The sequence below is a fragment of the Uloborus diversus genome, chromosome 2 (genome assembly GCF_026930045.1).
Source record: "Uloborus diversus isolate 005 chromosome 2, Udiv.v.3.1, whole genome shotgun sequence".
Taxonomy (NCBI): Eukaryota; Metazoa; Arthropoda; class Arachnida; order Araneae; family Uloboridae; genus Uloborus; species Uloborus diversus.
The window spans coordinates 15,714,475-15,728,810 of NC_072732.1; the positions used below are offsets into that span (position 1 = coordinate 15,714,475).

Genomic DNA, 14,336 nt, shown 5'->3' on the forward strand with positions numbered 1-14,336 from the left:
ATTAGAGTTATGTCTATGTATTTTTTAAATGCATAAATATATTCGCTGTCTCTGTAGAAGAGCAACACAATATTGCAACTGTCAGTTTTTTGTGGATATCGTTCAAACGTGAATGTGTAAATAATGCGAAACACTACTTCATTGTCTAATAAAAGAATATTTTATACTTCTGTTTTTTACTTAAAATACTTCTGTGTTTTTTTTTCCTGCGTTTAGCCATAGCCTTTTGTAAAACAATAACTTAAAAATAAAAAAAATAAAAAATATTTATATATATTAATTTGTATTTTTGGCATCTTGAATTCAAATAATGTTTTTCGCAATCACGAGCGTGTGTATGCATGCGGGTGTGTGTTTGTGTAAGCGCATGTGTGTGTGTTTCTGTAGGCGCATGTGTGTGGGTGCGTGTGTGTATGTATGCATATGTGTGCGTTTGTGTATGTATGCATATGTGTGCGTGTTGTGTATGCAGTGCTGTGTGTGTACGCGCGTGTGCGTATAGACGTTCGTGTGTGTGTGTGTGTGTACGCGCGTGTGCGTGTAGGCGTTCGTGTGTGTGTGTTTATGTAGGCATGTGTGTTTGTGTCTGTGCAGGCATGAGTGAGTGTATGTGTATGTGTGTGTGTAGGAGAGCGTGTATGTGTGTGTATGTATGCGTGTGTGTGTGTGTGTAGGATATTGACGCAACCTCGAGACGGTTTTCGCCAGAGGAGCAGCATCGTGAGGCGGCCGGCCGACGATGGTGCTGCGGTGGACGCTGGTGGGGAAATAAAATGATAGCACATCAAAACAGTCAAATGAAAGCAATAAGCAATCGTGATTGCTCAAAAAAATTAACATGCACAACTTTTTCACAAAAACATACAACAAAACCTCATTGTCTTGCTAGTCATGTTGCAATAGAATTAATGACTCATCCCGGTGATAATTTACTTAAAGAAAAAATTATTGCATTGTCTAAATCGGGAAAAAGTGTTCGAAAAATAGCCGACAGTGTGAAGTTTCGCCTTTAACAGTATCCAGATGGGTTAAAAAGTAATATTTGCTCTTAGATAAATTTTACTGGTTTTTAGGATTTTTTTTTTTTTTTTTTTTTTTTTTTGTATAGTGTTTGAATAGTTTTCAATGTTTTAAGATGTAGGAGAGGAAATGTCAGTCGCATTAGCGGGCCGCGTGCTTTGAGCTGCATTCTGCACGAAAGTAGTAGTTGTGGCTTGTGAACTTTTTTTTTTTTTGACTTCGTCAAAGATTTCACAAAACATTAATTTGCGTGTTAGATTAAGTTGAGTTTTTGTCTATTCTTAATTATAATTTAAATACTATTTTTCTATTTACATTCTCGGTCATTGCCGTGCCTTTCACATTAAAATCATTCTCGCAAGACAAAGATAAAATTTCAAATTATTTTCTTCTCTTTTGAACAACATGGAAAAATATCGTCAAAGAAACAAAATGAAAAAATTTATTGTTATCAACTAATGGGTGCCTATTTTATTAAATGCATTTTTTTCAGAATGCAGTATCTGAATATTCGGCTCCAACTTTATGACACTGGAACTAATTCTACTTTCTGTTCTTATTCTCTGCACACACAACGGGACACATGGACCAACTTCGCGGGCTGAATGTCTCCCTCATCTTCACTGCGATATAATTCCGGTTTGGTTATCCCATTCGATGGCTGCTGTGGGTCCTAATAATGAGCACAACAGCCCTGAACTAGATTTGACCGAACAATGAAGCACGTGTCATGTCATTGAAGCTGAGAGTGCCTAAAAACTGGTGGATGAAGAAAATTTATCTCACCAGTGAGATGCCGTAAACATACAGCAGATAAATTTACTTTACCTACCAGTTTATTCGGACTCTCAGCTTCAATAAGCTGACTTCTGCATCCCGCACGATTAGTTACGATTCCAGTTTGCGAAATCTACCGCAAGGAAGAAATAGTAGCCTCGGGATGGATCAACCCGCCTGTCGGGTATTCTGCGAATAGTATTGCCATAGGTGCGCCAGCCTAATGCCTGATGCTTTAGAAAATTTTAGTTTGCAGGTATATAGTGCGCAAAACAAAATCAAATAATGCTAAGTTTTGTTTGTAATGTTACAAAATCGGAGAAATGACAAGAAGTCAGATTTCGGTTCACCTTGGTTTAAGCTTAAAATAACTTTAGTCTTTTTAAATTACGTCCTGGACCATCTCGAATCTCGTTGCTAGAAACAGCATTGGGAAATTACTTTCCTAAATTGCTTTTAAGAGCCTTTACATGTTTAACTAAAACCGCCGATTGTGTTTTGCCTTTTTAATAATACCATGCATTATGATCTTTCGCATAAATTAGGATTTGAAACAAATTCTCTTTTTTTGATTACAAAAAAGCCTCTAGAACAATCTCTGTGTTTCTTCACTGGGTTAATTCAAATAACCAAATTTTTCCCAAATGAAGTTCGAGTATGAACGGTTTGCTCATTAACGGGTATTTATATTCTCCTGCTTCTGTTTAATTTTTTAGATTGATACTTCTTTCATTTTATGTATTTAGAGCAAATTTTCACGGAATAAATTGACCTTGCTTCGCTCGAGTCTCCAATCTATTTAATGCTGCGTCTTCCCACGTAGTGCGGTATATTTTTTATATTTTTGTGTGCGATGACCCAAACTTCTGCCGATGTTCTGCGAAATTAAAAACGCGCAATTCCATTTTACATTAAAAGACTTTCTATTCATCCCAAAATAAATCTGTAACATAGATGCAATACATTTATCAAACATATTCACATCATGTTTCTAGGTATTAGGTTGGATATTTACATTTCTATGAGGTTAATTTGCTGAATGATTATATAAGCAGTCCAATAGGTTCATATTAAAAAAGGCAAAAAGTTCCATTACTTTTACTTTGTCATTATTCGATTTACTAAACAACGACCTATACGATGGACCAGCCAAAACCCAACCGTCTTTCTTAGGTTAATCCAGATAGACAATCATCAGTAAATATTTTTACTTTTTTTTTTTTTCAAAAAAAAAAAAAAAATCGACCGTAAATCGCTTTTTGCCGCAACATAATCTGCTAAAAGGTATCGGATTACGGAAAAAAAGATAACTTCAAAAAATCATGAATTGAGCTGGATAATCTCGATCTTTTCTTTGTTTACATTCCGTTACTTGATAAGCCGTGACCTTGAAAGAAGCGTTTTCAATGTGGTGACGGTCCCTAAAACGTTTTTCGTTAATAACTCCTGTTCTACTGCACGGAATGCAGTGAAATTTCGTATCCTGGCTGTATTTTGCGGTCTAAACATAATAATGTAGCAAAAGTTAGGGGTTCCTATTTGAAAACCAAGAGTTGGTGCTCATTTTGCTTTGTATATGGTCCCTTATCAAAATTTCACCTACGTAGTTTTAAAGAAGACTTTAAACCAAGTCGGATGACCTCTTTCTTTCCTTTCTAGCATGTATAATGGCCAAATAATTAAAAGTGTTTCGTTTTTTTTTTCTATGACTGTACAGGAAAGATCGTTAACAACTGCTAAATTAATCATCAGCAATTAAGCAAATATCAATCCACACCGTAAACTCAACGGTTACACACGTATTTACATCCAAATACGTAAAACAACACAGCGAAATGCCTCGCAATAAACAGAGCTAATACACTCTCAGTACAACTTCTCCATCGAGACTGACTTTTTATCATGCGGCACGGCTATTTATAGACATCGAAAGAGACCTCTCAACTATTCCAGAAAATGCTACACCGTTCTACACTTTCTTATTTCTTTCCATTCACAAATTTTATTATTCAGAAATGAGGGGACCGTATACTTCAGCCGAATGTACGGGGGCTGTATATTCATTACAAGGAACTATTTACAGGTTACGTTACTACAATAATTCTAGATGAAAGATGATTTAATAAACGCCAAATTTAGCTATATTATGACAAATTAATCACAAAAATAATTACTATTTACAGAATTTGTAACAATATTAATCTTATTGGTATTTTAAATATTTTAAACAATTTTTCAAGTGCATGCGGGACAAAGTGGAGGGGGTAAAATGAAAAAGTTTATTTTGTTTATTCACACAATCAATTATGTAATCACTTAGGCATTCATTTACTAGTTAATTCATTTTCATTTCTTCTGTTAGTAATTCACTTGTTTGTTCATTCTTCCACTTATTTTCTTATTTATTTGCTTGTTCACTCATTCATTTATTTTTCTTCATGCATTAATTAATTCATTTAATTAATTATTCGCTTATAGTTTCACTAACTTTTCATTTATTAATTTAACTTTTTATTTAGAGATTCATTTGATCAAAAATATGTTTTATAATCGAATAAAAAATAATTAATTAGAAAAATATTTAATTTTTCACTTTGTCCCGTAAGAGTAAACAGTAAAATCTGTCCACTTTTTTTTTTTTTTTTTTTTTTTTTTTTTTGAAGGCAAAAATCTACTGCAAAACAAAGTTCTTAATTTTTTTTAAAAAAATTTAAATCAAAAAAGTTGGATTTTTTTTTATTTAAATCGATTTATTTAATTTAAATCACATTTTTTGAGTTTTATTAAATTTAAAATTATTTATTACTTTACATTTATAAACATGATATATATCATCTATTCAGCTTACTTTTCAAACTAAGATAAGTTCTCTAACTATTTAATATATTTTTTAAATTTATAAATACGCTATAATACTTCGATAAGAAGTTATTTTGTTTTATGCTTTGCTTAAAAATAAGGTTTTCATCATCATGTTCGTTTTGGTGTAAAAGAATATGTTGAGCAATTACTTTTCTTAATTATATCAGTGATTGTGTATGAGAAAAACTCAAAATTTTCTCTGGTTCTATACTGAATTGAACTGTAATTTTGGAGTAAAAGCAATATTCCAAGAAGGAAATTCTGTTTTATACACATCAAGAGGGATCTATGTTGAAGTTAAGATTGAATAATGCAGTGTAGTTAAATTTAGAGCAACACACTCTAAAAATGCAAAACTAATTTATAAAAATAAAATGAACTTATTTTAATTAAGGATTTTGATTAAAAAAATCACTTGATTCAAATCAATTGATTTAAATCAATGATTTTTAAAAAATCAATGGATTTTCATCATGATTTTAATTATGATTTAAATCAACTTGACGAAAGTTTTTCAGGTGACGGAAGATTTTCGTCACCTGAAAAGCTTCAACGGCAGGGCAAGCTTCAACGGCAGCAGGGTTCAACAAACCCTGCTTGCAAAAAAGAACTAGTATGTTATGGCCATTACGAAACTTTCTTCTAGATCTTTCTTGTGAATTCTGATCAATCCCTATGCTTGAAGAGAATGCAATATTCCCAGCAACAACAAAAAAAATCTTGACGACCGTCCGAATTCCTGAATTCCCGCAAAAGCAAAGCAAAGAACGACTGGAAAGTTATTTTAAAAGCCTTGCTTGAATTAATTAGATGTTTTATTTGTTAACAAACATAAAATGGCAACAGTTATTAATTTTAAATCATTGCGATAACATTTCCGATTATTTCCCAAAAATTAAAATCACGTGAAATAAGCAGCGACAATATTGGAATTTATCTTTCTTATTGTGGCATTTATAAAGCTATTTTTACTTACACAAAAAAAAATCAGCCCCCCCATGGAGCGATTGGCGCCAAAATTGAAACAACGCCTATTTACAAATAGATTCACATTTCTTCCAAATTTCATCCAGAACGTAGCATTACTTCTTGAGATATGGCACTCACAATGAAAAAAAATAACATTCGATTGCGCCACTCCCTTTTCAGCTTTTGACACCAAAATAAAATTAGCTCTTATACCCACTAAGGGCTACTTGCCGATAAATTTTTCTTTCATTCCGTTCATTATTTCTTGAGATACAGCAGTCACAATTGACGACAAAAAAGTTCTATAGCTCATCCCCCGTTTGAGTTATTGACACCAAAATTGAATCAGCACCTGTTCCTGTTAGTGGCAACATATGAACCAAATTTTGTTTAATTCCGCCAGTTACTCCCTGAGGAATAGCAAGCACGCGTAACTCAAAAAACGTCCTACTGCTCCACCCCCCTTGGAGGAATTCGCGCCAAAAACTAATGGGCACAAGTTCACATAGGGGCACATATGTGTACCAAATTTCGTTCGATTTCATGCGGTAGTTTTTGCTGTAGAGCGGCCACAAAAAACTAGTCACACACAGACGTGACACACACACATACATACACACACACACAGAGAGAGAGACAGACAGACATTTTCCAAAAATAGTCGAAATGGACTCAGCACACCTCAAAACGTTCGAATCCGTCAAAATTCGAAATTCGAAAATTTGCACGAATCCAATACTTTCTTCTATATATTAGATATAGAAGAAAGTAAAAAGAATGAATTTTTGTCTAATTTGGATTCTTATTCTTTTATGTACGTGCATTGTATTCTGCTATAGGGCGGCTTTACCACCTGTTTAAAGATTAATAAAGCATTATTATCGCTGCTGTTATTATTATTATTATTGGAGTGAAGCTTTTTATGTGAAAACTTTGAAATTCATATCGGCAAACTTTTGTGTGACAGAAGTGACGTAAATGTTTTGTGCGACGAAAATCACATACACGATCACACCGTTGAGTGCAGCTATAAATTAACAACAGAATATCCGATGAAGCACGTGTGTATAACGAACGCCTTTCGAGTATTTTTACTTTCTTCTATATCTAATATATAGAAGAAAGTATTGGATTCGTGCAAATTTTCGAATTTCGAATTTTGACGGATTCGAACGTTTTGAGGTGTGCTGAGTCCATTTCGACCATTTTTGGAAAATGTCTGTCTGTCTGTATGTGTGTGTGTATGTGTGTGTGTATGTGTGTCACGTCTGTGTGTGACCAGTTTTTTGTGGCCGCTCTACAACAAAAACTACCGCATGAAATCGAACGAAATTTGGTACACATATGTGCCCCTATGTGAACTTGTGCCCATTAGTTTTTGGCGCGAATTCCTCCAAGGGGGGGTGGAGCAATGGGACGTTTTTCGAGTTACGCGTGCTTGCTATTACTCAGGAAGTAACTGGCGGAATCAAACAAAATTTGGTCCATATGTTGGTATTAACAGGAACAGGTGCTGATTCAATTTTGGTGTCAATAACTCAAACGGGGGTGAGCTATAGAACGTTTTTTGTCGTCAATTGTGACTGCTGTATCTCAAGAAATAATGAACGGAATGAAAGAAAAATTTATCGGCAAGTAGCCCTTAGTGGGTATAAGAACTGATTTTATTTTTGTGTCAACAGCTAAAAAGGGGGTAGCGCAATCACCCGTTCTTTTTTTCCATTTTGAGTGTCCTAACTCAAGAAGTAATGCTACGTTCTGGTTGAAATTTGGAATATATGTGAATCCATGTGTAAACAGGCTTTGGTTCAATTTTGACGCCGATCGCTCCAAGAGGTGTTGATTTTTTTATTTTTATTTTTTTTTTTGCGAATAAAAATATTTTTATTAATGCAACAATAAGAAAGATAAATCGTAATAGATTGTCTTCTGCGTATTTCTCGTGATTTTAATTGTATGGAAATGATAGAAAATATTATCTCAATGATTTAAAATTTTTAACTGTTGCCATCTTATGTTTGCTAACAAATAAAATATTTGTAATTAATTCAAGCAAGGCTTTTAAAATAACTTTCAATTTTCGCTCTTTGCTTTGCTTTTGCAATAATTCAGACATTGGGATAGTCGTCAAGTTTTTGCATGTGTAATTTTGTTTTTGTTGGGAATATTGCTTCCTCGTCAAGCATGGGGAGTAGGGTGGGGCGAAAAATGAAAAGTTTTTCCGATCAACTAGTAATAGTTGCCAAAAGTTGTCTTATGTGATAGTTAGCTAATGTGCAAAATTTGACGAAAATCGGTTAATATCTTCAGGGGGCGCTGCGATCGCAAAGTTTTAACATTGTTTTTTTCCTATAATATCATGGTTTCAATGTAAAAATCATGCTTTTTTCTAACTTTAATTTCACCTTTTTTAATTCTAAAGGACATGTATGTATTAAGAACATGTAGAATAGCTTCCAAAAGAAATTTGGTCACTAAACGTTAGCATTAAAAGAAAGCAATGCATGGTTTTGTTGTAAAAACTCCATAATTTGAAGAGACACAACCGTCGAGCTCTTAGAATCATGTGAAATGCCATTTAAATACGTCATACAACCTTGAACTCTAACCGAGAAAAGTTCCAGACGCATTTCTACAGCATCGAGTGCACAGCACAGTGTATGTTTATATTTTCAGTGCATTGAAACGCCATCTCTAACACCATAATGAGCGGAAAACATTCGAAGGATTATTGTGCTGGATCGAAAGTAAAAACAAGGAAAATGTTAAAAGATTCCATTTTCGGAACACCAACAAATTTGTCTGATTCTGTGTTACCTACGTATGAAGATGTATTTAAGTATTATTTATTTCTTGCACACGAAAAGATACAGTTTAGTTCTTCCAAAGAGCCCACAGTGACTGAGATAGCAGAAGACGTAGCCACGAAGTTAGAAGAGATATGGCATCGTTCCTCTATTCCTATAGTTTCACATAAACGAATCGTTCAAATGATTCGACATTTTCACGGCAAATATAAAAACCTGAAGAAAACTATGAACAAAAAATCTGTTAAAACAAATGCGTTTAACGCAAAGATGCAGTTATTTTCATCCGAAGCTCGAGAAAAACTTTTCGACATCGCTTGTTGTAAATGCCGTTTCAGTGCGTGTAACTGCGACAAGACTCGCAAAGTTCCTTCCAAAGAACAACTTTTTCTTTTTGATCAGCGTGGTGATAGAAAAATGTTTATTGGAAACATTGATATTCAAACCACAAGAAAATTAAAACTGAGTTTTGAACGAAAAAAGAAAGAAGAATCAAGAGCGAAGAGGGAAAGCATAGTTAATACCCGTGAAGAAGGTTCTGAAGAAACAGAAATTGATAAAGAATATTCAATAGAAGGTATGGACGAAAAGGATCCTGAATTTATAGTTATAAATTATAAAGCAAGCACTTCACAAGCAAGAGTCAGTTTGAACAAATTTTCTAAAACGTGTGACCGATACGGTGTTTCGAATAGATCAGCGGCCGCGTTGGCATCATCCATATTAGAAGACGTGGGCTTAATTTCTCCTGAAACATCTTCAAATATAATCGATCCAAGCAAAGTGAAACGAGAGCGTAAAAAAGTGAGAAAAAATCTGCAAGCTCATCACCAAGGGCCAAAATGTGCTGATGTACAAGGTCTGTACTTTGATGGCCGAAAGGATAGTACATTGTTCTTGGAACAATCTGTGTCCGGCAGTTATCATCGAAAAATAATTATTGAAGAACATGTAACACTGGTTATGCTGCCAGATAATAAATACTTGGGACATATTTCGCCAAATCGATCAAACGCAGAAGGAATTGCAAACGGCATACTGGATTTCATTGTCGAAAACAAAATTGATATTACTCAGTTGTGCGCCGTCGGATGTGACGGTACTGCAGTAAATACCGGAAGAAAAAGTGGCGTGATTTTACGCCTTGAAACATTCTTTCACAGACCATTGCAGTGGTTAATATGCCAGCTTCATGGCAACGAATTGCTGCTTCGCCATTTAGTAGAATACTTGGATGGACCAAGTACTAATCCCCGAGGATTCAGCGATCCTATTGGCAAAATGTTGATAGGCTGCGAATCACTACCGATAGTGAAATATAAAGTCGTTGAGTGCAATATTCAAAACATGCCAACTATCGACCGAGGGGACCTAAGTACTGACCAGAAATATCTACTGGAAATATTTGAAGCCGTTATTAGTGGCAACTGCTCCGTACACCTTTCTGAAAGAGTACCTGGTTCCTTGAGTCATTCTAGATGGTTCACGACAGCCAGTCGGATTTTGCGTTTGTACATCGGCACAGAATATCCAACAGCAAATTTAAAAATGCTTGTTTCATTCGTTATTAAAGTTTATACACCTTGCTGGTTTCTAATTAAGTGCAACTCAGCATGCAAGGATGGTGCACGAAACTTGTGGCACGTTATTCATCTGTCGCGTTATTTGCCAGACGACCTGTTACATGTCATCGATCCAGTCATTCAGCGGAACGCCTTTTTTGCACATCCTGAAAACATCTTGCTGGCGATGTTAAATGATGATCGAAGGCATGTACGGCAGTTAGCTGCTCGTCGGATTTTGAGAGTACGAGACACTAATTCTGTGAACAATAATGATATCCGTACTTTTACCATCCCTGAGTTTAACTTTTCTTCTTCCGACTATGTCGACTTGATCAATTGGCAGTGTGAAGAAGTGCTTATAACAGAACCTCCTATAACAAATATACTAACTGAGGACGAGCTACATGACTTAGTGAAAACCGGAGATGTTCCTCAGTTTCTTCAAAACATGTGCAAATTTCCTTGTCATACTCAATCTGTGGAGCGCTGCGTAAAGTTGGTGACGGATGCATCTCTGGCCGTAAGTGGAATAGAAGCCAGGGATGGTTTCATTCGTGCACGTTTAGAGGCTCGAAAGGAACTGCCTTTCTTTGAAAGTAAAAAAGACTATTTTCGTAAAAGCTCTAACTGTGACACATAAATTTGTATCACGTATGTAGTGTAAATTTTTACAGATTTTTAAAATTGTTTATTATTGTTTCAATAGTGCTGTTTAATTTTATTTGTCTAATATATTTGCATTTTCATAATTTTTGTGTCACATTTTGTAAAATTCATCAGTTTTTACTTAGTATTGTCCTAAAAGTCACTATTTTTTACTTTTTTGTTTCTTTTTAAGATGCTGGAAATATAAATAAATAACATAAAAGAACTTTTATGGGTTATTTCATATGCTTTCAGTGCATAAATAAATCTTATGAGTAAAAAAATGCAATGATATAAGTTAACAGCATTATTTTTCGTATTTTAACCATGAAATCCGGGAAAAAATCTATAATAAAACTTTGTGACCACAGCGCCTCCTGAAGATATTATCCGATCTTCATCAAATTTTGCACTTTTGCTAACTATCACCAAAGACAACTTTTGGCAACTATTACTAGTTGATCGGAAAAACTTTTTATTTTTCGCCCCACCCTAAAAAAAAAGAAAAATATAGAAGAAAGTTTCGTGATGGCCACAACATACTAGTTTAGTATTCTCGTTGGTTTTATAAACTGTTTTTTTCTGTAAAAATATAAAATTTTGATCTGAATATGACTGAAATGTCTTGACCGGGTCTCGATCCGGGGTTCGACGGTTCAAAGCTTAGCGGTCTGTCTATAGAGTCACTGTGATTGTCAGTTTGCGCTGTGCAGCAGTGTTAGTATGTGTACAAAAACGATCATTTCTCTTCTTAGCAACTAAGAAGATAATGCACAGTGACACATATGTATATAATTTTATTTAAATAATTGAATGATCAACAGTCTATATGCTATTCAAAAGTGACTTATGAATAATTAAATGTTTCTCTTAAAAACAAAAGCTTCACTTCTGTCCTGTGTCTTTACGGCCCTGTTTTTTATTAGAACTAGTATTGTTATTATTATTATCATTATTATTACTATTATTATTATTTTTACTATTATAATTATTATATTTATTACTATTATTATTATTGTTGTTTTTATTATTATCATTAATATTACCATTGCTATCATCATCATCATTGTTATTATTACTACCTTATTATTATTATTTTTTTACTATTGTTGTTATCATTAATATTGCTGTTGCTATTATTATTGTTATTATTATTATTATTATCATTATCGTTGTTGTTATTATCACTATTACTATTATTATTATTATTATATTATTATTCCTATCGTCATTGTTGTTATTATCATTATTACTATTATCATCATTATTATTACCATTGCTATCATCATCATCATAATTGTTCTTCTTAATATTTTATTGTTATTATTGTTTTTACTATTGTTGTTATCATTAATATTGTTATTATTATTATCATTATTATCATCATCATCATCATCATCGTTTTTGTTATTATCATTGTTGTTATTATCACTATTACTATTATTATCATTGTTATTATCATTATTATTATTATCATCATTATAGTTATTATTATTATTATTAATTTATTATTATCATTATCATCATTGTTATTATTATCATTATTATTATTATTATCACTACGAATACGGAAAGAATGAGTTCTGAAAAATGAATCGTAATCTGGTTCTTTTCTCCCACAGTTCGGCAACGACACGTTCAACAAGGGCGTGCTGATGAACGCTGGCGTTCGTGAGGCTCTCCGCGATTCGGACTTCCAGTGCTTCGTCTTCCACGACGTCGACATGATCCCGGAAGACGATCGGAACGTCTACTCCTGTCCGCCCATGCCCCGACACCTCTCCGTCGCAGTCGACAAGTTCAACTACACGTGAGTCCATTCCTTTCGTTGAACGTGAGAAATTACACTGCGGAACAAATTTATTTATTTATTTATTTCTGTACTGAAGCTTTCCAGTACACATTTTAATTGAGCCGCTCAGAAGCCAATGCGGTTAAGTCCATTTTTGGATATTTTCTGATTTTTGGAAATTTTGATAAAATAAATGTTAATCTTCTTAGTTATTAAAGGATTTACTCGTTGGTTATTTTTTTCTAGGTTAGAGAGCCCTTTTTTTAATAGCTTCTGAACATGTTGTGTAATAATTTCAGAAGCCATTGTGAATAAGTCCACCTTTTATTAATATTTTTTTACATAAACTTTGAAATAAAAATTAAATTATTCTTCTTCTTTCGATATTTGTTGGCAACACTGAAAAACAAGAAATTCATTATACAAGAAGTCATAATCCCAGTGGCAGATACTTGAATTCAGATTTTTCTATTGCAAAAATGTATAACCTGTATGTCGAACAATGTAATGAAGAGCAAATTGTACCAGTAAAGGAAAAGTTTTATTACCATATATTTTCGACAAAATTTAACTTACATTTTAAGCAACCTTCAAAGGATACTTGTGCAACATCCGATTATTTGGTAATAAAAAAGCAATCTACAATAGATGAAGAAAAAAATGCAGCTGAAGTTGAAGATGACGAACACTTGCGAGATGCAGAAATTGCCCGTAATAGTATGGCTAATGATCGACTAAGAGCTTTAGACGAAATATGCATGTTCAGTTTTGATTTCGAAAAAGCATTACCATTTAAGAAACTATCCACATCAGTGGCTCATTACAAGAGAAACTTATTTGTATACAATCTTGGTTGCCATGATTTAAAGACTAACGAGGGCTACATGTATGTTTGGCCTTATAACCCAAGCATCGCGGGGTTCATAAGAAGTGTCAGCGTGTTTATCTAAACACATTAAATTGTACGCAAAGGATTTTCAAAAAATTATAATGCATTCAGATTCATGTTCAGGACAGAATCGAAATATAAAAACTGTGTTAAGTTTAATGAAATTGGTTCAGAGTGAAGACATAAAGCCTGAATCAATTGAGCTTAAATTTTTATTAAGTGGGCACAGTTATTTGCCCAATGATGCTGATTTTGCTGTTATAGGAGCTTATGCAAAGAAATTCTGTATATTTATAACCCTAGTGACTGGTATCATATAATACAAAATAGTAAAAGGAAGAACCCTTTCAGAGTTGTCGAAAAGAATCCATGAGAGTTTCTTTTCACAAGACCATTGGAAGAAGCTGTTACCAACAGAAAAAAAATCAACAAGTGGATTAACAGTCAATTGGCTTAATATGAGATGCATAAAATTGGAACCCTAGCAGCATTAAGTTCAAACATAATTTTGACGAGGATGATACCTTTCATGTAATTGATTTTAAATAAACAAATAAAAAAAGGTAGGCCAGTAAATTTAAAAAATATAACTCAACCTATATTCAGAACAATTTCAAAAGAAACAAAAAAAGACATCATATGTTCAGTAAAGTATATACCTCCAATAAAACACTACTTTTACAGGACATTAAGGACAACACATGGAGATCAAGATTTACATTTAAATAACTTGTAAGAAGATGGTTTTTGTTATAATGAATAAACATAAAACTTATGACAATAAATGTTATTTTATTGTTTTTACATAAATTTCTTATATTTTTCATCTGCCAAAAGGTATAAGTCCTAAAATTTTTAAGATGCTGTCATTCTTTCAATAAATACTTACGTTTTTATTTACACATCCTGTACATATCTTGTTTTTTTTGCAGAGTTTACATTTCGAAAAAAGATTTTATACACTTTTCTAATTAAATTAATAAACCAAGAATTTTAAAAACTAATGTATC

General features: G+C 33.4%; 1 protein-coding gene across 2 annotated transcripts in view; it reads left to right on the forward strand.

The window, feature by feature from the left end:
- Positions 1-14,336, forward strand: part of LOC129217749 (beta-1,4-N-acetylgalactosaminyltransferase bre-4-like) — a 471,087-nt gene that overhangs the window by 392,908 nt on the left and 63,843 nt on the right. For both annotated transcript variants that reach the window (XM_054852088.1, XM_054852089.1), the window contains one exon: positions 12,268-12,455. In XM_054852088.1, coding sequence (XP_054708063.1) covers positions 12,268-12,455 — 188 coding nt within the window. The remainder of the gene's footprint in view (positions 1-12,267; positions 12,456-14,336) is intronic.